This window comes from Anguilla rostrata, chromosome 10 (assembly GCF_018555375.3).
Source record: "Anguilla rostrata isolate EN2019 chromosome 10, ASM1855537v3, whole genome shotgun sequence".
Lineage (NCBI taxonomy): Eukaryota > Metazoa > Chordata > Actinopteri > Anguilliformes > Anguillidae > Anguilla > Anguilla rostrata.
The window spans coordinates 23,624,406-23,649,472 of NC_057942.1; the positions used below are offsets into that span (position 1 = coordinate 23,624,406).

Genomic DNA, 25,067 nt, shown 5'->3' on the forward strand with positions numbered 1-25,067 from the left:
AAGGCAACCACACTAATAATAATAATATGTGCAATAATAATAGTGTAGTTGCCCTAAGGCAACCACACTAATAAATATGTGCAATAATAATAGTGTAGTTGCCCTAAGGCAACCACACTAATAATAGTAGTGTAGTTGCCCTAAGGCAACCACACTAATAAAGAATATGTGCAATAATAATAGTGTAGTTGCCCTAAGGCAACCACACTAATAATATGTGCAATAATAATAGTGTAGTTGCCCTAAGGCAACCACACTAATAAATATGTGCAATAATAATAGTGTAGTTGCCCTAAGGCAACCACACTAATAATATGTGCAATAATAATAGTGTAGTTGCCCTAAGGCAACCACACTAATAATAAATAAATAATATGTGCAATAATAATAGTGTAGTTGCCCTAAGGCAACCACACTAATAAATAAATAATATGTGCAACTAGACAATTCCTGCAGAAATTGTGAAGTGTGGTTGCCGCCAACGCAGTCAACTTTGTGCTCAACGGAGTGAACAGTTTCTGTAGTATAAGCAGAGACAGAGTATGCTATACATGCTATAACATCACGGCAACGAGTTCATTTGCAACACACATATTCAGAGCTAAATTAACCCTTCATCAATACTTGAGATCAGCGATTTACTCACGGTATGCTGTGACGAGTGACGGCGAATCATAAAGCTAGCTGGCCACTTCAGAGGGTCTTGGAAAAACGTTATATCTGCACTGCACAACCGCTCCATTTTAAAAAGCAAGACAGGGCTAGGGAGATTAATGTGATTGATTTATGGTTTTACGTTAAGTTCAGTTCATTTTTACAATTCAAATAAAAACATTTAACTGTGCTGCAATTCAGAGTTTAATCTGTTACCTTAGATACGAACTCATAGACACAGGATAGCCTACTACGTGTTAGCCGACCCAAATTTCTGGAGTTAGACCGGACCTGAAGCTGCTGCACACGTGCTGTTGACGGCGTTGTTCCAGTTTTCAGTACAGTCTGGCTTGTTTGAAAATTCGTTTATTCAGTAGCTGAGAGCATAAGCTTTCTAACCAGGTATAACAGCACGTCTATTTTGTTTTTTTAATATCGTTTTTTTAGGTCAACCGAAAGCTATGTCATCATGTCATAGAACGTATTCGCTCTTTGTTAGCACTAGCATGCAAATACGCAAAGTCTGGCTTGTTTGAAAATTCGTTTATTCAGTAGCTGAGAGCATAAGCTTTCTAACCAGGTATAACAGCACGTCTATTTTTGTTTTTTTAATATCGTTTTTTTAGGTCAACCGAAAGCTATGTCATCATGTCATAGAACGTATTCGCTCTTTGTTAGCACTAGCATGCAAATACGCAAAGTCTGGCTTGTTTGAAAATTCTTTTATTCAGTAGCTGAGAGCATAAGCTTTCTAACCAGGTATAACAGCACGTATATTGTTGGTTTTTTAATATCGTTTCTTTTAGGTCAACCGAAAGTGCTCTCATTATCGCATAAAAGCCATTCACTGTGTGTTAGCACTAGCATTCTAAGACGCTGCATGTGACGAAACGTCGTCAACGAATTAGCGTAATGTCTCGTGAAATACTATTATTATTGAGGACTTCTGGTTATGCCTAAGCCATATGTTTGTTGATATACCTAGCTGACAGCGTTTTCATTTGTAATTTTTCATTTTGAATATTGTTCTTTCACTTCCGCAATCAGCTATTTCCTATCCTGCCTGCTGAGACCGTAGAGCTGACCGCATCACGTGTGCAAAGCCGACCAATGCTGTAACTTCACCGTTCGCATATGAACGACGTCACCTTCTCCATTCATCTCTATGGGGAAAAATTGGGCATAAAAATTAATATTTCTCAAAAACCGTGCAGCGAAACTTTCCACAAAGTAATAGCACACGATTCCCAAAGAAGCCGGTCATTTTGACATATGGCACGTGTATGTGGTGTGAAAACTCTGGGAGGAGTAGCGGTCCAAAAAATGGGTGGAAAGAATAAAATATATGAATAATAATAATATGTGCGATAATAATAGTGTAGTTGCCCTAAGGCAACCACACTAATAATAGTAGTGTAGTTGCCCTAAGGCAACCACACTAAATATGTGCGATAATAATAGTGTAGTTGCCTGAGGCAATCACACTAATAAATATGTGCAATAATAATAGTGTAGTTGCCCTAAGGCAACCACACTAATAATATGTGAGATAATAATAGTGTGTTTGCCTAAGGCAACCACACTAAATATGTGCGATAATAGTAGTGTGGTTGCCTTAAAGCAACCACACTAATAATATGTGAGATAATAATAGTGTGTTTGCCTAAGGCAACCACACTAATAAATATGTGCGATAATAATAGTGTGTTTGCCTAAGGCAACCACACTAATAATATGTGGGATAACAATAGTGTGTTTGCCTAAGGCAACCACATTAATAATAATATGTGAGATAATAATAGTGTGCTTGCCGAAGGCAACCATACTAATAATAAGAATATGTGAGATAATAGTAGTGTGATTGCCTAAGGCAACCACACTAATAAATATGTGCAATAATAATAGTGTGTTTGTCAAAGGCAACCACACTAATAATAATATGTGCAATAATAATAGTGTGTTTGCCTAAGGCAACAACACTAAAAATATGTGCAATAATAGTGTGATTGCCTAAGGCAACCACACTAATAATAATATGAGATAATAGTAGTGTGATTACCTAAGGCAACCACACTAAAAATAAAAATAATATGTGCAATAATAGTCGTGTGATTGCCAAAGGCAACCACACTAATAATATGTGCAATAATAATAGTGTGATTGCCAAAGGCAACCACACTAAATATGTGAGATAACAGTAGTGTGATTGCCAAGGGCAACCACACTAAAAATACTGTATGAAACTTTGCACAGTATTACAGGGTACCTCCCTTTGGCCACTGCATGTTTTTACCACTGACTGGCTGCTTGTTAAGTGGCATAATATTGGCTGTGTGTGCTCAGGCCCTGTATATTGCTGCTTACAGCTATATCATTTTTGATAATTTGTCTAACATTTTAATACATGTTTAGCATTTAGTAGCCTTCTGTTCCTTTGTCTGTTTGGTTTTCTTTCAGAGGGGTATATTGTTAAAAAGGGATAATTAATAGTAGATTAATAGTTGCAGCTGCCAGATCATATACTTGACAAAATCTTATTTGCTTGACAATGCTAACAGTATCCTATTAATATTGGTAATAACGTCCACAGGATAGTGTAATTATTTGAAGGTCAGAAGTGTAATATTCCTTTCTTTTGAAATACGTAAATAACATAAATTGCACATTTGTTAAGATGAATTCGGCAAATATTGGTTAATCAAAAGCATGTAATGCTTTACCACATCTGCCTCACCTCAACCTCACCTGACATGTCAGCAGTTGCTCCTAACGGGAAGTGGGTGGGGGCAACAAATACTTCGAAGAACCTTCTGTTGTATAGTCATATTTTTCAGTACAAGGAGACACAGCACTTTTCATGCAATTCACTGAAGAGAATAACACTACCATGTTATGTATTCAAACTTCTGTAGCGGTTAGGCAGTATGTTCAAAATAAAATTCTGTTATCTTGTCTGTTAATCTTATATTTTTATTAATATTTGTTATTTTTATTTGTAGTCTGAGTAAAGTTGGGTATTGGGTCAAGAATTCTACAGATACATGTCTGACTAATTGTATATTGGGTTCTGTATATTACTCAATTAAGACAAAAGGCAGATAAAAGAAAAATTAGCAATGAGTCAGGGGATGGATAAGCAATGGTCTCTGGGGATACACAAAACTTGGGGATACACAAATATGTAGAATGTAGAATATCTCATAACCAAAAAATTAGGTATAGACAGATTTCAGTGCTGTCAAAGTTCTCCAAAATTAAAATGGACAGGTCTTAGGTCTCTGACTGATAGCTCCAGATGGCAATCTCCCCGTCATCACTACAGGAGGCCAATAATCCCGCCTCCTTAGGATGCCAAGCAACACAATTCACATCTTGATTGTGAGCCTTGGGTATGTGGACAGACAAGGAGAAAATGGTCTGATGGCAGTCAGAGTTGGAATCTTCCTTAAATACACGCACGCCATCATCAGCACAAGCAGTTGCCAGGAGACCTGTTTGCTGACACCTGGAGAGGGAGAGTTCAGAACACAAATAAAAAAATGAATACAAATTTTCATAGTATATGGGACAAAAGTTTTGAGTAGTAAAGGTATCTAACTCCAGGGGCCTGTTTCGTGAAAAAGGCTCACCTAAAACAAGCTTTTCTCAAGTTGTCTTGATTTATTTAACCCAGTAATTGAGTCCAATTCTGGCTCAAGCGTTCTTGTTAGCCTAAGTAATGTCTGACTGATTAAGATAACTTGCATTTTTGCTTCACTATGAAAAGCAAGATCATGGCAGGTTTATTTCTTCAACTGCAGCAGCAAGCAGCAAACTGACTGGGAGAGATGTAATATCTTACAGGAGTTACAGCATAATTTTAACAGAGAAATAAAGCAGCTGGGACTAGAATGGAGACAAATTAATAAATGATGCATAACTACTGAAAAATCTCTGTTTCAGCCGTTTTTATATATTTCTTATATATATATATATTTCTTATATAGTCATACATGTACTTCATCATGTGCCCTTCTCAGCCATAGGAAGCTTCAAAGCGCTCAGCCAGCATTGCATGGAGAAAAGACAGCAGGAACTAGGGGGTTACTATCTGAGGGTGAATCTGTGTGTCTGTGTGTGTGAGTGTACGAGTGGGTGTCCACGCCACTGCCCCCTCCTCTATTTCACCAGTTAAAATATGCAGCTTTCTTTTCATTTTGGAAGGAGGTAGTTTTGTAACAGTTGGAAGTGGGTATCTGAGTCCTGCATCTTGGTCGGCCATTCTACATTAAGTTTCATCTCTGGTTCTTTGGGACTATTCTGCTGTCTTTTGTTTTCTGCATTTTTGATTACTTTGGGACAAAATCTGTGGTTTGGAATCTTCTCTCATTCATTTCATGTGTGACTATCCATGTCTGTAACCTTTGTTAATTGTTTTAAGGTAGCTATACCTTGTCTAGATTAGACGTGAATATAAGTTGTCACTTAATAAATTTCTTAATTTTCACCTGGTTGTGAGTTGTACATTTTGATAAAGATTGATCCAAACAGTTTGCTCTGCCTATCAATGAATTTGGTGATTTAACTGATAATTCATATACAGTATTTGATAATAATTACCAAATTAAATCAAATAAATATATTTTACATGTTGGGTAAGTGAGGTAATGCACTTTTGCTCGGTATTCAGAGTGCCAAACGTCAAACAAGGTTGTTAACAGTTAAAACTGCTGGGTTTGGAAAATTTAACTAAATTAAATATTTCAACTAGACAATTCCTGCAGAAATTGTGAAGTGTGGTTGCCGCCAACGCAAAGTCGACTTTGTGCTGAACGGAGTGAACAGTTTCTATAGTATAAGCAGAGACAGAGTATTCTATACATGCTATATCATCAGGGCAACGAGTTGACATGCAACACACATATTCAGAGCTAAATTAACCCTTCATCAATACTTCACATCAGCGATTTACTCACGGTATGCTGTGACGAGTGGCGGCGAATCATAAAGCTAGCTGGCCAGTTCAGACGGTCTTGGAAAAACCTTTATATTTACACTGCACAACCGCACCATTTTAAAAAGCAAGACAGGGCTAGGGAGATTAATTCGATTGATTTATGGTTTTACGTTAAGTTTTGCTCATTTGTACCATTCAAATAAAAACATTTAACTGTGCTGCAATTCAGAGTTTAATCTGTTACCTTAGATACGAAGTCATAGACACAGGATAGCCTATTACATGTTAGCCGACCCAAATTTGTGGAGTTAGACCGGACCAGAAGCTGCTGCACACGTGTTGTTGACGGCGTTGTAGCACATTTTAGTACAGTCTGGCTTGGTTGAGAACTCGTTTATTCAGTAGGTAAGAGCATAAGCTTTCTAACCAGGTATAACAGCACGTCTATTTTTGTTTTTTTAATATCGTTTTTTTAGGTCAACCGAAAGCTATGTCATCATGTCATAGAACGTATTCGCTCTTTGTTAGCACTAGCATGCAAATACGCAAAGTCTGGCTTGTTTGAAAATTCGTTTATTCAGTAGCTGAGAGCATAAGCTTTCTAACCAGGTATAACAGCACATCTGTTTTTGGTTTTTTAATATCGTTTTTTTAGGTCAACCGAAAGTGCTCTCATTATCACATTAAAGCCATTCACTGTTTGTTAGCACTACTAGCATTCTAAGACGCTGCATGTGACGAAACGTCGTCAACGAATTAGCGTAATGTCTCGTGAAATACTATTATTATTGAGGACTTCTGGTTATGCCTAAGCCATATGTTTGTTGATATACCTAGCTGACAGCGTTTTCATTTGTAATTTTTCATTTTGAATATCGTTCTTTCACTTCCGCAATCAGCTATTTCCAATCCTGCCTGCTGAGACCGTAGAGCTGACCGCATCACGTGTGCAAAGCCGACCAATGCTGTAACTTCACCGTTCGCATATGAATGACGTCACCTTCTCCATTCATCTCTATGGGGAAAAATTGGGCATAAAAATTAATATTTCTCAAAAACCGTGCAGCGAAACTTTCCACAAAGTAATAGCACACGATTCCCAAAGAAGCCGGTCATTTTGACATATGGCACGTGTATGTGGTGTGAAAACTCTGGGAGGAGTAGCGGTCCAAAAAATGGGTGGAAAGAATAAAATATATGAATAATAATATGTGCAATAATAATAGTGTAGTTGCTCTAAGGCAACCACACTAATTAATCCTGACCTTGCTGGCAATATATATATATATATATATATTTAGTTTAGGCCATTATAGTGTCATTTTTTCATATACTGTACATAGTGATCATACTTCAGGCTTTACCATCTTAAGCACTCCATTCCTGTTTTATTACTTTCCATTTTAAAGTTTTCCCTGAAGAACAGAATGAATATGCCAAAAGGAAAATGTGTCAATTACATTTCGTATGATTCAACCAGTAGAGGGCATCCATGACTACAATAGAAATGTAATCATTCGCTGCAGTTTCGATTGTCCGAGCAACCAAAGGCAACGTGTCAAGTTTGCTCAGTTTGATCTCAGAATTGAACCAACGAATAATACCAGTCCAGCTTAAACAGCCAAACAATTCTGACACGACAGCAAGCCATTTAAGTAATAAACGCTGCAAACATTGCAGTCACAATGTGTGGCTCCAAAAAAGTATGCATGCTTATTCAACATACCCTGTATATAAAAAGGCTAATAATAAAAAATAATAAACACAGTAACATTTTATCAAAAAGCTACCAACAGAATTTGATAATATATTGTAATCTTAAAGATGCCAAAGTTTTAGAATGTCTGTGGAACTACTTGACTTATTTCCTCTCTCCACAGCAGCCTGCATCCTAGCAAACAAAGACTGGGACAAACATATTAGGTTGATTGCATCATGCCTTCAAACTGGAAATTAGTGAAGGATTTTCCTGAGGCTTTCAGTTTTTCTTGGATGTAGATCAAGATCAAGACCAAACTGCCTTAGTTCCGATTGCACTGTGCTCTCCAAGTCATTGATATAGTCCCATGCTAATCCCGATTGCAGCCTGCTTTAAATGCTACCTGGAAGATACTAGATTTGCATGCTGAGATGTCCCTTTTGAGACCGAGTGGTCAGATATTGTCTTGGACAATCTGTTTGTGAAATATACACTAATTTGTGATGCCTAGGTACCTTCCAAAATATCTGTGCGTAATACCACACGTCGTTTACGGCGTTGTTGCCCTTTTTAGTACAGTCTGGCTTGATTGACAATCATTTATTCAGTAGGCGAGAGTATAAGCTTTCTAACAATGTATAAAATGTCTAATGTTGCTTTTGGAATAGCGTTTTATAGGTCAGTGTAACCGAAAACTTTCTTATCATCGCATTCACTTGCGCATTCACTCAGTGTGTGGTAGCAGACGCTGCACCTAACGAAACTTCATTAAAGATTTTTCGTAATTTCTTGGAAAATACTATTATTATTGAGGAATTCTGAACATAGCTAAGCCATATATTTGCTGATAGACCTATCTGACATCATTTTCTGGAGCAAAACAGAAGCGGATTGAACTGTATCGTTGATTTACTGTCTCTGTCTCCATCTACTGAATACATATAAAATTTCATCATTGCTATGTAAGTATTACTGCTCAAAATATTTTGGTTATACACGTTATTTTTGAAATTGAGTGTCTTTAAATAGGTTAGTGGTATTATATAATGTGGATATTTCACACTGTAATGTAAGCGTTAGTTATTAGTGCAATCGTTTTTGTGATGCATGCAACAGTGATGGTCAGTGGAGGATACGCTAAAAAAAAAAAAACAGACCAAAATGCACAGAATCCTCATCCATGATGTCAGCCAACGATCCACCGCGTCCCTTGCTGTCATCACTAGTTTTTCTCAGATACTTCCTAGTCCTGGTTTTAGCAGCCAGACAGATGGAAACAGAAACGGTAACCATTCCCATGAGTCCTGAGCAGCGGGGAACGGCACGGAACAGCCTTGGTAACGGTTTGGCCCAACGGTGGAAAAGCGCCTAAAGTTACCAACATTTTTATTCGACCAAATAGTTTACTGCAATAACACACATAACCACAACACCAGATTTGCCGGTAAAGGTCATATTGTGGTACCCAGCCCAAGGACTAACTCACTGAATAAAAACTCATTTACAGAGCCATAACAAACTGGAATAATTTACCCCTTAATATCCGCCTAATAAAAAATAAATCATCCTTTAAAAAGAATATGCAGATGCATCTATGCAGATGACAGACTGAAAAGTAGGAGGTATAACTCTGTGCTAGTTCTCAATATTCGTGTTCCGCTTCATAAGAGTTGTATAATTCTCATCCTTTTAAACATCATCTGTATATTGATCTTTCATTAGTATTCTAACCTAAATGTATGTTCAGTGTTGACTGGCTTTGAATTTTATATGAATGTAATTATTTATTTTATATCAATGTAATCTTGCATTTTATATTAATGTACACTGATGCTATTTAATGTATATTAATGTGATTTAATGTTTATCATGTAATGTGTTATGTACAGTATGTCAGGTGTGGACCCCAGGAAGTGTAGCTGATTGCCACGGCATCAGCTAATCTCATCTCGATTCACTTACAAAACACCGTTTTGGGACACTTAGAGCGTGCAAGCACATTGTGCTGGCACACATATTATCAAGGTATACTGATACATGACTATGTATTAATATGTCACTGTTGCATATTGATACATAGTCATGTATCAATATGCAACAATTATTTCATGTAATATTCATATTCTATGCTTGCATTCAAAGTACATCTACTGTGTAGCACGGCATATAGTGGCTATGCTCAGGCACCTGGCTGCTGTTACCAAAGAAGTGCAGTCCAATGTTTTGCTGTAAAAACTGAGCTGTGATGTGTGACGATCATTACGTACAGGCCCAGCAAAAAAAACCTGGTAAGCAATGGTTACAACTTCAAAAGTTTAAAGGGGGGGCCGTCTGGGTAGTGTAGGGTATAGACACTCGCCTAACACCACAGAGACCCAGGATCAATACCTGGCAGCGGTACTTCCGGCTTGGTCAGACGTTCCTACAAACACAAATGGCAGTGTTTGCAGGTGGGAAGCCGGTGAGGGTATGAGTCCTGATCGTTGCATTAGCGACTCCTACTGGTTGGTCGGGGCGCCTGTTCAGCAGGAAGGGGATCTGGCGTGAACCTCTGCATGCGTTACGCTCTCCCAGTGAAACTCCTCGCTGTCAGGTGAGAAGAAGTGCCTGGCGACTCCACATGTATCGGAGGCTGGCATATGGTAGTCTACACCCTCCCCAGACCGATAGAGGATAGCGCATCGACCAGGACTGTGATACACACGGGGAATTGGTATAACGACTAAATTGGGGAGAAAATGGGAGAAAATGGCAAAAAAAAAGTTTAAAGAACCTTGTTAAACAAACTGAAAGGTGTGTCATGGGAATTCATTGGTCAGGTATGCAGGGAACGTCAGGATTAGAGCAACTTAGGCTGCGTTCACACCGGATGCGTTTTATCAGATTGAGAATGTGAGATGCACTACCCATTTTGATTTTATGAAGCCTACTCTGAAAAAGCCCAAATCTTTTTGCTGTTGCTAGGAAATCGCAATCCGCTCCTGTCAATCACTCACTTAACATATTTAATGGCATTAGCCAACTAATTTCACCAAAAAATAACTTGCCTTCTACATCCACATCTAACTAATTTGTCGCCGTGCCTTGGACCGCTTATTTGTGTCATGGTAGACGTGATTTGTGAAATTGTATAACGTAAAGTGGCCCGAAACTGTAAAAAACTTCTCTTTCATCTTCTTTATTTACAGTGGAAGCGAACAGCAGAATCAATGCCCACCTCTGCCTTCATGCAACTGGACAGCAGAGAGAAGAGAGACGTAAGGCACTTTTTTCTCAGAGTGCTTCAAAAGAGGACCATTTTCTACTGAACGCAAGACGCCTGGTGTGCAAAAGCAGTGTAGAAAATGCTTCAAACTCATGGCAAATAATTAGAAAAAAGGCCCCTCCAGTTGTTAAAGTTCCTGCTCAGCTGCAGGTTTAGGCTCTGTAATATGTTGTGGTGGTACAGCCAGCAACAATTTGGACTAGATTTTGTGAAATTGCGTAAGTCTGGCTTCCATGACCATTTTGCTCATGTTAGCCTGTTAATAGCCTGCTTTGTGAAACAGACCTCTGAAAAAGAACAATTCATAAGGACAATTTGAAGAAAACTTCAAGTGAGAAGGAGAAGGAGGAGAGCAGGAAACCAACCATGCAACGTCATAAACTGTACGGCTATGAAACCCTGACAAGGTGCAGACACATTTCCACTCAGGGTCAGTGCTGGCTCTCCCCTCCCCTGCAAGAAAAAAATAGAAAATTCAGACAACCTGTAACACACAAAAACTTTTTTATGATGTTATTTTACCTCAGCCTATAAAAAGTAGACATTCTGTCAGGTGATTTTCTGTGGCGCCACATTACACTCTTAAGATTATGTATTGAGCGGGAAAATGTTCAAGCTTACCCATGTAACCATCTAACCACACACCTGTCCCACAACCAATTATCCAACCTTATGGCCAATAACCCACCCTGCTCATCCTCAGGGTGGCACTCTTTCCAAATCTTGACCGTTCGATCATCGCTGCAGGAAGCCAACCTCTGACCACTGGAGTCAAATGCCAAGCTCCAGACGGTAGCGGTGTGTCCCTCCAATGTGGCCTTGCAAACCCAATCATCATCCTCCTCCTTGTACAGTCTCACAGTGTTGTCATAGCTTGCTGAAGCCAGAAGCTGCAGAAATAATTTCATATTGAAGTTATAATAAGAAAATAACAACCAAAATCATTTTAGGGTTAATTGATTTAACCCTAAAATGACGTCATACATATGTGAGTTATGAAGTTACAGCATTGGTCGGCTTTGCACACGTGATGCAGTCCGGTCTACGTTTTCACCTGGTTTATCTACTGGGTATTCAGAACCCAGATACGGTGCATATCTCTCTTTTGTCATAATTACAGAAAACACACATTCGTAAACCTCAAATGCTTTATACCACAATTTAGGTAAGACCTTGACGAAGATGTACATGCACGGATTGTGTTGTTCAAACGAGGTTTCCTGGTGACTTAGCCACCAGAATGGATATAGCTGAATGCGGAAGTGAACGCGTTTTAAATGGTATTCCAAATGAAAAATTACAAATGAAAACGCTGTCAGCTAGGTATATCAACAAACATATGGCTTAGGCATACCCAGATTTCCTCAATAATAATAGTATTTCACAAGATATTACGCAAAATCATTGACAACATTTCGTCAGGTGCGGCGTCTTTGAATGCTAGTGCTAACAAAGAGTGCATGCATTGAATGCGACGATGAAAAAAACTTTAGTTGACCTATAAAACGATATTCAAAAACCAAAATTAGACGTGTTATACCTGGTTAGAAAGCTTATGCTCTCACCTACTGAATAAACAAATTCTCAAACAAGCCAGACTGTACTAAAAAGGGCAACAACACCGTCAACAAAACGTGTGCAGCAGCTTCTGGTCCGGTCTTACTCCAGAAAAAGACGTCAGCTTGTAATACCACACATGTTGCTTTGGGTGTTCTCAAACTTTGTAGTACAAACTGGCTTGATCTACACTTCATTGATCCAACAGGTGATATACATAGTTAGAAAGCTTATTCTATGTCAAATTTTCCTTTTGTAACACCGTTTAATATCGCAGCATATTGGAAACTTTGGTCTCATTAGAGCTGCATTACGCATTCAGTCTGTTGTAGCAGGGAAAGCAACGCTTTCTCACCCCAACGCGTTTGCTAAAGTACACAACTCCACTTGCATGTTGTTGATGCACCCCTTGCTGCAACAGAAGCTAGTAGTACTGGCTACCAACCAATACTTATTCACAGAAGCTGTATTTAAAATGAGTTAAAATGCAACTATTTTAACACATATGTCTCGCCTCATTTTCTTTCTTGGAAATTCGGCTCGGCTAACATGTAATAGGCTACTCTGTCTATGAGTTGGTCTCTGAGGTAACAGATTTTTAGTCGTATGGTTAAATGAGCTGAAATCCACGCTAAACCATACGTCAATCAAATTAATCTCCTGTCTTGCTTTTTAAATGGTGCGATCACGCAGGTTATACGTAGGGTTTTTCCAAGACCCTCTGAACATGCCAGCTAGCTTTATGATTCGCCGTCACTCGTCAACGCAAACCGTGAGTGAAACAGTGAGATCTCATGTTTTGATGAAGGGATAATTTAGCTCTGAATATATGTGTCGCAAATCAACTCGTTGCCGTGATGTTATAGCATGTACACAATACTCTGCCTCTGCTTATACTACAGAAACTGTTCACTCTGTTCAGCACAAATTCGACTTTGCGTTGGCGGCAACCACACTTCACAATTTCTATAGGAATTGTCTAGTTAGTGTGGTTGTGGTTATTAGTGTGGTTGCCTTAGGCAATCACACTATTATTATCGCACATATTTATTATTATTATTAGTGTGGTTGCCTTAGGCAAACACACTATTATTATTTCACATATTTATTTAGTGTGGTTGTCTTAGGCAAACACACTATTATTATTGCACATATTCTTTATTATTAGTGTGGTTGCCTTAGGCAAACACATTATTATTATTGCACATATTATTTATTTCTTTATTATTAGTGTGGTTGCCTGAGGCAACCACACTACTATTATCGCACATATTATTATTATTCTTTCCACCCATTTTTTGGACCGCTACTCCTCCCAGAGTTTTCGCACCACATACACGTGCCATATGTCAAATTGACCGGCTTCTTTGGGAATCGAGTGCTATTACTTTGTGAAAAGTTTCGCTGCACGGTTTTTGAGAAATATGACTTTTTATGCCCATTTTTTTCCCATAGATATGAATGGAGAAGGTGACGTCATTCATATGCGAACGGTGAAGTTACAGCATTGGTCGGCTTTGCACACGTGATGCTGTCCGCTGTTCGTCCTCACCAGCCACCAGAAAACATATAGGGGAATGCGGAAGTGAACACGATAAAAACGGTATTCCAAATGAAAAATTACAAATGAAAACGCTGTCAGCTAGGTATATCAACAAACATATGGCTTAGGCATACCCAGAAGTACTCAATAATAATAGTATTTCCTAAGAAATTACGACAAATCGTTGACAATGTTTCGTCAGGTGCAGCGTCTTTGACTGCTAACAGAGTGAATGCATAAGTGAATGCGATGCTGAGACAACCTTCGGTTGACCTATAAAACGATATTCCAAAACCAAAATTAAACGTGTTATATATAGTTAGAAAGCTTATACTCTCACCTACTGAAAAAATGAATTCTCAATCAAGCCAGACTGTACTAAAAAGGGCACCAACGCCGTCAACAACACGTGTGCAGCAGCTTCTGGTCCGGTCTTACTCCAGAAAACGATGTCAGCTTGTAATACCACACATGTTGCTTTGGGGTTGTCGTCCTTTGTAGTACAATCTCACTTGATCTACACTATATCTGTCCAATAGGTGACAGAATAAGCTTTCTAACTATGTATAATATGTCAAAGTTTACTTTTGTAATACCGTTTTATATCTCAGCGTATTCGAAAGTTTGGTCTCATTATAGATGCATTACGCATTCAGTCTGTGGTAGGAGTGAAAGTAACGCTTTCTCACCCCAACTTATCGGTAGCCTAAAAGACACTGCACCTGGCAAAAGTTTATCGATGACTTTCGTTGTTTCTTGGAAAATACTATTATTCTTGAGAAATTCTGAGCATAGCTGAGGCATAAGTTTGTTGATAGACCGAGCTGATACTGTTTTCTGGGCTAAGTTAGAACTTATGAGCCACAGCATTCATTCTGTCTCTGTCTGTATCTAATGAACACAGATAAGATTATCATCCAATAGTGTTGCTGCTCAAAACATTTCGTTTATATACGTTATTTTTGACACTGAATGTCTTTAATTAGGTTAATTAAGTCGACTTTACATTGGCGGCAACCACACTTCACAATTTCTGTAGGAATTGTCTAGTTATTATTATTAGGGGGCTAAGTACCAAACGTAAGAAGCACCATATTGCATTTCTTGGTTTTATTAGAGAGACAGACTGCGAAGCTGCTGAAATTCTATTTTATTTTTTGGAAAAATGTTAAAAATCTATCTACTCCAAGACTCTTTGACTTATTTGAAAAAGCTTTGAAATACAGCATGTACTCATAAATATCTATAAACTCCATCCTCGGGAGTAAAACTTCACTAAAAATCACTTATGTAGACATTTGAAACTTGTTGAAACTTGAAAATTGGTTCCAATTGGCCACATGGTGGTGCCATAGCAGTCTTTTTTTAAATTTAGAAGTCCTGCAGCATTTGACTTCGGGACCTGAAACTAATGTCACAGACTTCAGCTGGTAAACCATATCTCTCAAACTGACTAAAGACAGCTGATACTGCAGGAGCGACCGACATATTGTGAGTGGGGGCCGAAATGTGTAATTAGTGGGCTTGCTTCCGTCAAGCCCACTCTTGGTATCTTTCATATTTCTCATTATCTGCACTTTCCGCCCAATTTTTCTAGCTCTAACTAGTCCTACGGTCCTACAGTCCACTACATTCAAACTTTTTACACCAAAATGACCGGCTAGTTCCAGACATTCTTGCTTGTATTCAGATTTTTGAAATATTTAAAACTTTTTTTGAAATATGAAACTTTTTTTGTGGTCACTCCATAGAGGCTCATGCAGGGATGTTTCGTGGGACATTTCGTGGAACGCTGTAGGATGCATCCGCAGGTGGTCACGGTCTATGAGTAGGACGCACTTCCAACGGCACGAGATTTTTAAGCACAGCTTTATTGCCTACGCTAACATGTTTGCGTTTCGCCTACTTAAGTTAACCTACTTAGCGCGTACGGATGCTATCCTGCACGCATGAGTAGGAGCTACGGACACACAGATACAACCCACTTACTCATGTGTGCAGGATAGCATCCGTAAGAGCTAATGACACACAGCTACAACCACCGATACAGATGTATGGACACACGGACACTACAACGACCGATACAGATGTATGGACTTCACGGCGGACAACAAATAACATTACAGAGGTGAGAGCATGCCATAGCTAGCTAGCTATATAGTTAGCCAAGTTTTACTCATGACACTTTTAGGATATCACTGATCCCTGGAACATAATTGCTACTTGCTGATCCCCGCCTGTATATGTAATGCTACGGTGCGCCGTGGGTCTGGATGTTTTTGTGCTTCTTCTGAGCTATGTAAAAATGGTTTATACGGTTTATTTTAAGTTCTAAATGGTATAGCGCCTGGTTGATAAGGGCACAAGGTTGGTAAATCTTCTTCTAAATATACTGTATATATATATATGTTATATGTTAACATGGAATGAATAGTTCGTTTTGTAAACTTGGTGAACTAACACGTTACCTGCTATGTTAATTGCCTTAGTCTATTATGTGCTATATGCTAATTGTATCAGCATTTTTCGCGCCTTGTTAACAAGCTGTTTTCAGGCATTTTGTATCGTTTATTTTGGTTTTAAACTATTGAGATGTGTTTGATGTGCAGAACGCATTACGAAGTTAGCACTCTTGTTTGTGGTTAAGCGAGTTTTGGGTTATTAGCCACATACATTGGTGGTTGTCTGCTGCATTAAAGACATGCCATTTGTTATATTCTGTTGAGACCCGTGTTACAGGACCGAGCAACGCTAAGACTGTGCCTTTCAGAATATACGCACAAATATAATAAATATAGGCCTAATAAATTAGAAGAATAGTTAAGATTATTGTGATGTATGGATGCACATTATATGAATACACATTCATGGAAGTACATTTTAATTCAGTACATTTTTGAAGCTATACATTTAATATGCACTTTTGTTGGCTTAAACTCAGTAGCAAAATAAAGGGATACTTAAAAGACTCTGGGATTAGTACAGCCATGTGCATCAAGGTTGTTTTCTGTCATTTAAATTAAATATATTAATGTATTTTGCATTTGTTTTTCCTTTAGCTTTTACGGTGTGTTTATGATTAACAATATTAAAGGACTTCATAAACCATCAGTAAAGAGTCTGACCATCATTCAGCCGGGAACGCTACACCCTCAATGAAATGCATTGAGGCTTGACTTGAGGACAGTGCCGGTTGGAATTTGAAGCAAGCCCACACAGTTCCTTCAGGAATTGTAACCTTTCTAGTCTAATATTAGAAATCTTATCAGCAAAAAACCTGAGGAACTTTTCACACGTGCCTATGGATGTCTCAAGGCTCATGCTGGGAGTGGGATTTATGACTGTGTTTAAAGTGTTCAAGAGAACCCTAGGTCTATGGCTGTTTTTTTAGTTTAAAATGGAAAAACAGCTGGCCCTTGCAGCTTTAATAGAATCTTGATATTTATCCAGAGCTTTAGTGAGGTTGGACACTGATATTAGCCTATAACACCCAGATTTCTCCCAGAGATTTCTTCTTAAATAAGCATCTATAGTCATCCAAAAAATATTCACAGATGGAAAGAGTGTGGTAGAGACTTCGGCAACTTTTGTTGCCTGCGGGCTTAAATGGGTTAGGCATAAGACCTGGCTCACAGTCATATTGCTCAGAAGAAGCGAGCTGCCCTGTCGTCCGACAATGTTTCAGGCTTGTCTCTTTAAGCAACTGGCTCGGTGCAAAGAAACAGAAGTATAGCCTAACTGTTGTATCCAAAGAATTGGAAGTATAGCCTAACTGCAATATCCTAGTTCAAGTCCTAGTTCTGTATTACACTCTCTTTCCACTGTTTCCTGTTCACTTTATTGTTTGTTTTATTTTGTATCATCCTGTTTTGATCCCACATAGTAGAAGGGGATGTTTTTGTGAGCCTTTATTTTCCCCATGTGAGGTTGGACACAATTACACTGTGTGATTTGCTTTAGAAGTGCGAGTGATCCAAGGAATGATCTTTGAGTAATGGAAAATTTAGCTGACCAATGTACCTGTTGTACAATGTGTCTGTTGTTGCGATGCATTGAGTTCCATCCTTTTATGTTAATGCTTAAAAAAACGGGATGTTTTAGTGAATCTTTATAAGCGTAAAGTTGGACACATTTCATTGTGTGAGTGCTCATATTACTAAGTAATGTTAAATTTAGCAGGTCAATATGCCCATCTTGTTGTTGCCTGTTGGGCTTGAGTTTGCCATGTTATGATTTGAGAATATTTTGTTATGCTAAATGCAGTACCTTTGAGGGTTTCTGGACAATATTTGTCATTGTTTTTGTTAATTGATTTCCAATAATAAATAAACATGCATTTGGATAAAGCAAGCATATTTGTCCACTCCCATGTTGAATATTAAACACTTGAAAAATATCCCTTTAAGGTACATTTTGAACAGATAAAAAATGTGCGATTAATTTGCGATTAATCGCCATTAAATATTTTAATCGATTGACAGCCCTAATATATATATATATATATATCACTGCCACTGTATCACTGTAAAGCAATTTAAGCATTCGGAAAATTGCTATATACTGTAAATGTAACGATTCATTCATTCATTCATTCATACATATATATACAGTACTGTGCAAAAGTTTTAGGTAGGTATGAAAAATGCTGTAAGAACGCTTTCAAAAATAGAAATGTTAATAGTTTATTTTTATCAAATAACAAAATGCAAAGTGAGTGAACAGAAGAAAAATCAAAATCAAATCAATATTTAGTATGACCACCCTTTGCCTTCAAACCAGCATCAATTCTTCAAGGTACGCTTGCACAAAATCAGGGATTTTGTAGGCATATAGTCAGGTGTATTATTAACCAATTATACCAAACAGGAGCTAATGATCATCAATTTAATATGTAGGTTGAAACACAATCATTAACTGAAATAGAAACAGCTGAGTAGGAGGGTTAACACTTGGTGAGGAACAGCCAAGCTCTGCTACCAAGGTGAGGTTGCTGAAGAAGTTTAATGTCAGAAGTCATACACCATGGCAAGACTGAGCACTGCAACAAGACACAAGGTAGTTATACTGCATCAGCAAGGTCTCTTCTAGGCAGAAATTTCAAGGCAGACAGGGGTTTCCAGGTGTGCTGTCCAAGCTCTTTTGAAGAAGCACAAAGAAACGGGCAACGTGAAGACCATAAACGCAGTGGTCGGCCAAGGAAACTTAGTGCAGCAGATGAAAGACACATCATGCTTACTTCCCTTTGCAATCGGAAGATGTCCAGCAGTGCCATCAGCTCAGAATTGGCAGAAACCAGTGGGACCTAGGTACACCAATTTACTGTCCGGAGAAGTCTGGTTAGAAGTGGTCTTCATGGAAGAATTGTGGCCAAAAATCCATACCTCCGACGTGGAAACAAGGCCAAGCGACTCAACTATGCACGAAAACACAGGAACTGGGGTGCAGAAAAATGGCAGCAGGTGCTCTGGACTGATGAGTCAAAATTTGAAATATTTGGCTGTAGCAGAAGGCAGTTTGTTCGCCGAAGGGCTGGAGAGTGCTACAAGAATGAGTGTCTGCAGGCAACAGTGAAGCATGGTGGAGGTTCCTTGCAAGTTTGGGGCTGCATTTCTGCAAATGGAGTTGGGGATTTTGTCAGAATTAATGGTCTCCTCAATGCTGAGAAGTACAGGCAGATACTTATCCATCATGCAATACCACCAGGGAGGCATCTGATTGGCCCCAAATTTATTCTGCAGCAGGACAATGACCCCAAACATACAGCCAATGTCATTAAGAACTATGTTCAGCGTAAAGAGGAACAAGGAGTCCTGGAAGTGATGGTATAGAAGATATAAGATATACTTTATTGAACCCCATGGGGTAATTTGTCCTCTGCATTTGACCCATCCTAGTTACCTAGGAGCAGTGGGCAGCTGCCTCTCTTGTGCTGCGCCCGGGGACCAACTCCAGTTCTGAGGCAAGTGCCGTGGTCAAGGGCACCTGCAGGAGCGCACCTAACAAGCATGTCTTTGAGTGTGGGAGGAAACCGGAGTACCCGGAGTAAACCCACACGAACACGGGGAGAACATGCAAACTCCACACAGAAAGGCCCCGAGCCGAGATTCGAACCCATGACCTTCTTGCTGTGAAGCGACAGTGCTAACCACTATGCCACCGTATGGCCCCCGCAGAACTCTGAGCTCAACATCATTGAGTCTGTCTGGGATTACATGAAGAGACAGAAGCATTTGAGGCTGCCTAAGTCCACAGAATAATTGTGGTTAGTTCTCCAAGATGTCTGGAACAACCTACCTGCCGAGTTCCTTCAAAAACTGTGTGCAAGTGTACCTAGAAGAATTGATGCTGTTTTGAAGGCAAAGGGTGGTCACATCAAATATTGATTTGATTTAGATTTTTCTTCTGTTCGTTCACTTTACATTTTGTTAATTGATATAATCTATTATATCTATTAACATTTCTATTTTTGAAAGCATTCTTACTTTACAGCATTACACCTGCCTAAAACTAAAACTTACACATTACTATATATATACACATTAGGGTTGGGCCGATGTAAACATTTTCAAACCGGTTTGATATTAAGCCAAATACCGGACCGGTAATACAGAATTTTACCACTAGGCGTTGCACGTGACTCAGCCGCTCCAGAGTGGAACATAATGAGAGCCCATGAATGAGAGTGTAGCGGCTTTACCGTTGTCAAGCAAAACTCCGGTGAGTAGTTCTATTTGGACCGTTGTTAGGCAAATACTCTAGTTGGTAGTTCGTAGTTCTATTTGCACCGTTGTTAAGCAAAAACCTCTGGTCGTTATTTCTATGAAAACAATGATGCTATCAAGAAAAAATAGTTCCTTCTCATTTTATACCATACAATTAGCACCAATTTTGGTTGTTTTGTCATTACATTATTTAATAAAACTGCATGAAACCATAAGTAAATCAAATTAATCTCCCTAGCACTGTCTTGCTTTTTAAATGGTGTGGTCATGCAGTGTATACATAACGTCTTTCTAAGACCCTCTGAAACGGGTTTTGAATGCCAGCTAGCTGTATGATATATTCGCTGGTTGTAGAATGCTGGATTTTGTAGCACATTGATTTTAGAACTGTTAAAAGGCCATGCTGTCCCTTTACTGAGAAATAATGCCCACCCTTGGACCAATCAGAATAGAGTATTCAGCCAAGCCGTTGTATAATGAAATTGGATCTCCTTGTTGCCGGCCTCGGCACTAAATTGCACACGGCCTGTCAATCTTTTTTTTTTTTTGCACTCAGACACTAGTGGCTCAGTTTATAAACAAACATAATATTATGTTAATCACGTTGTCATATTGTTTATTACAAATGCAATACAAGTTTGATTTAGCGCCGTCGGCACAGGTTGCTGATGTAGGCTACTTTTTAATTTGCCAGTAGGCTACGTCTCATAATGACAAACGCCGGTTCAGTCGGTTGTTATAAAATCAAAGCGGTTTAAGCTCATACACTGGACCGGACCGGTAAAACCAGAAACTGACCCAACCCTAATATATATATATATATATATATATAGAGAGAGAGAGAGAGAGAGAGCGAGAGAGAGAGACAGAGATGGCCTGGTGCTGATTTTGGTTGAAATTAATATTGACCAATGGGGAGAATGAATAATAGTGGCAATCCAGGCAGAAAAACTTTAACTGAAATGGGACTAAACACTTAACACAATAGAAAAGAGGGAATTGGAAATAGGGGACAGTAAAGTAGGCCAGGAAGGAGAATGCCCGATACCTCCTTTGTGGGGTGCCATACCACATGCTTGACATCCTGTGTGTGAGCATTAACTACGCTTACACACTCATACTCATCCTCTTCATCCACTGCAACAGAGAAGGAAAAAAGTGAGATGTGTATTAATAAAACAGCTAAATCTGTTCTGTATACTGTAATGTACTATGAACAATCAAAAACTTGTAAAACAATTTATAAAAGTTAAACAAAGCATGCCCTTTGTGGTGACGTGTGCCCATACAAATAAAAAAATTGGATTACTGATACTGAGGTGATACTGACCTTCCCAGACCCACACACTTTTGTCCCTGCTGCAGGTAGCCAGCAAACTGCCAGAAGGAGCCCAAGATACACACTTCACTTCATTTTCATGGCCCTCCAGTACAGTCAGGCACTTAAGGGTTGTAGAAACAGTAGGGTGACAGGTGTTAGCAAGTTGGCAAAACATGACACATACAGCAAGGTGGAAAAGGGGTTTGATTACCTCAAAGTCATCTCCTTTTTTTCCCCAAATACAGGTGGTGGCATCAAAACTCGCAGAAGCAAGGTAGTTCCCACAAGGTGACCAGGCAACCTTTCTGATAGTGCGCTGGTGTCCCTCCGGCAGCACAAACCTACATTCCCAAGAATCCCCTACGAGCACAGAAAAAAAAGAAGAATTCTGTAAAAAATATGCAAAAATATAATCTAATCATAGGAAATGGTAAAATCGGAGTCATAAGGAAATGTAGCCAACACAATAATTGTCCAGACTTGGAAAGCATGTATAGGGGTCAAAACATATGCAAAATGTTTTAACTGTCACACAAATATTTGGTATACATCAAAATACAAGGCTCCAGAATGCGACAATTTTGGTCGCACATGCAACCAAAAATCTGTCAAGTGAGACTAAAAATTTTCATTGGTCGCACCGGTGCGCCTTACATTTAGCAGGTCTGTCTCTGTGTGTTAGGGCCACATTGAGGAAAAACAAATTCTAAGATTTCGAGAATGAGGTTGTAATATTACGAGAATAAAGTCGTAATTTTACGAGAAAAAAAGTCATAATATTACGAGAATAAAGTCGTAATTTTAGGCTACGTGTTATTTTAGAGAGGAAATATCAGGAGAGCAGCCAGCCGCCTGCGTTAAAATGAGGAAGGTGGAGCATCTTGTGAAGTTATACTTTAGTATGGATTTCACAAATAACAAAATACTTTTTTTTTTTCACCCGGATTCTGCGAAGACCCACCCCTACTCTGCCTTTGATTGGCTCTGACCCTGATATTCTTCTTCGCTGAATGCGAGTGGGGAAGAAAAAAAAAGTCATGTATGTGTGAAACCGCGCCCTGTTACTCCTCCGGGAGCAGCGCACACTTTTGTTTGACTTATTTGAGTTTGATTTATTTATTTATTTGAGTTTGTCAAGCACTTTTAAAATTTATTTTTTAAACAATTGAGGTTATTGTGATTTCTTGTTTGTGCTGTGATTTAAATAAAGAAAAAACATTAATCTGCACCTTTATTCCTGTTAACAATCATTTACATAATGTGTTAAGAAATTACCAATGTGTATGGGAACTGACAAAAAAGGTAACACTTAAAATGTATTAACTGCGGCGGCAAAAGTCGCGGTGAAAAATTTTGGGTGCACCTAAATTATGTGCTGGTGCACCTAAATAAAAAAGTTAGGTGCACCAGTCCAACCAATGTAAAAAGTTAGTTTGGAGCCCTGAAATATTTTGTGTGAATTTGGACAGAAATAAACTGATTGTGAGTAACACTTACTGTGTTGTGAAAAAGTATTTGCCCCCTTCCTGATTTCCTCTATTATTGCATATTTGTCACACGGAATGGTTTCAGAACTTCAGATAAAATGTAATATTAGACAAAGGGAACGCTAATTTACACAAAACACATTTATGAAATCATTATTTAATTTATTTAATGAAAAAATGTAAAACACCCATGTGAAATAGTAATTGCCCCTTAAACTTAATTGGTTGCACCACCTTTAGCAGCATTACCTGTGACAAAATGCTTCCCATAATTTGATACCAGTCTTTCACATTGCAGTGGAGGAATTTTAGGAATTGTTGCAGAACAAATTAATAGTAGTCCCAGAGCCTTAGAAATGGATTTGTATCCCTTTCCAGACTGATGAATTTAAACAAAATTTTCACTTACCTCTTCTGTAATTTCCTTAGATTGTGGCATAGTGTGCTTGTAGAAAGTTTAAATTCAACAGGGCTGGCTGCAATCAAGTCTGGCTGTATTCAATCAGCTGAACCTAATTATCAATTAAATTTGTTAATTATGTGGATTTAGTAACCAAGGGGCCAATTAATTTTTCATATCGGTGATATGGGTGTTTAACAACTTTTTAAATGAAATTTTAAAAAATTAAATGTGTTTTGCATTTATTCAGTTTCCCTTCATCTAATATTATATTTTGTCAAATGATCTGGAAGTATTTAGAGTGACAAATATGCAATAATAGAGGAAATCAGGATATTGGCAAATAAAAAAACTTTTTCTCAGCGCTCTAATTGTTCTCAAAATAATGACGTGAAACACTGTCCGCCGGACAGACGAGACAAAAGTACAATTCTTTGGCACTACAGTAGTGCACAAAGCCATGTTAGGTGAAAACCAAACACTGCATATCACCAAAACAACCTCATGCCAACCATCAAACGTGGCAGAGGATATATAACCACAGAACGATTAATTCCTCTGTATACCAGCATACTCTAGAGGAAAATGTGATGAAAATGTCCTGAAAGTCGAACTGAAATTGCTTCGCTTATATTTTGTACTACACTTGGTGGTAAAATAGGCAGTGTCAGCTGTATTATCACATAATTTACAATTTATATTTTTGTTTTAAAAATCACTGCGCCACCTATTGTACTTTTTTCCCCACATTTTTAAAATTGCCGCTTCCTGATGTCAGGAAGCGGTCTCATTTGCATGCAGCCTATCACAGCGTATATTTGCTTATGATTGACATTGAGGGCTAGGCTGCATTTGCCACTGTCAAGTCTGGCAAACATGGCACCTTGCAAGCGGCACTGTTGTGTTGAAGGATGCACAAATAGTGACTTACTACACGCAATCCCGAAGGACACAAATGTAAAAAACAAGTGGGTAGAATTCTTATCAGGTTCATTAGTGTCAAACAACACAAGTGTCTGCAGTCTGCATTTTAAACCTGACGACTTTTTGAATTGGGCGCAAAAACAGAGTGGATTTTGCAAAGAACTGCTACTGAACCCTGGAGCAGTCCCCACAATTCAAGCACAGTACGGAGGATAACCACAAAGTAAGTTTCTTATATTATTATATTTAGATATAAGTTAGTATAGTTAGTATAATTAGTGAGTGTATGAATTACCTTCGCCTGTCTTACAAGGAGGATAGCTAACAGCTACATTCACTAACGTTAGCTGGCATAGCTGAAAAGCAATCTTAGCATCAACATAATTATGACACGAAATATAAAGCAACAATTCAGGAAAGCTGAATATTATTTATCTTACTAGCTATGGAGATTTGTTGACTTTGTGCAAATATTACTCAACTCATTTAGCTGTACAGGGTTTTCCGCAGCGCCTTAAGCCGAATGAACGTAAAAACATATCAGATTCAGAATGAATGT

General features: G+C 38.6%; 1 protein-coding gene across 2 annotated transcripts in view; it reads right to left on the bottom strand.

The window, feature by feature from the left end:
• Positions 1-3,254: 3,254 nt before the first annotated feature.
• Positions 3,255-25,067, bottom strand: part of ciao1 (cytosolic iron-sulfur assembly component 1) — a 51,182-nt gene continuing 29,369 nt past the window's right edge. For both annotated transcript variants that reach the window (XM_064296267.1, XM_064296268.1), the window contains 6 exons: positions 21,909-22,057; positions 21,707-21,818; positions 21,425-21,513; positions 11,243-11,444; positions 10,920-11,007; positions 3,255-4,159 (listed from right to left, as the gene is read on the bottom strand). In XM_064296267.1, the coding sequence (XP_064152337.1) occupies positions 3,925-4,159; positions 10,920-11,007; positions 11,243-11,444; positions 21,425-21,513; positions 21,707-21,818; positions 21,909-22,057 (875 nt within the window). In that variant the 3' untranslated portion in view covers positions 3,255-3,924. The remainder of the gene's footprint in view (positions 4,160-10,919; positions 11,008-11,242; positions 11,445-21,424; positions 21,514-21,706; positions 21,819-21,908; positions 22,058-25,067) is intronic.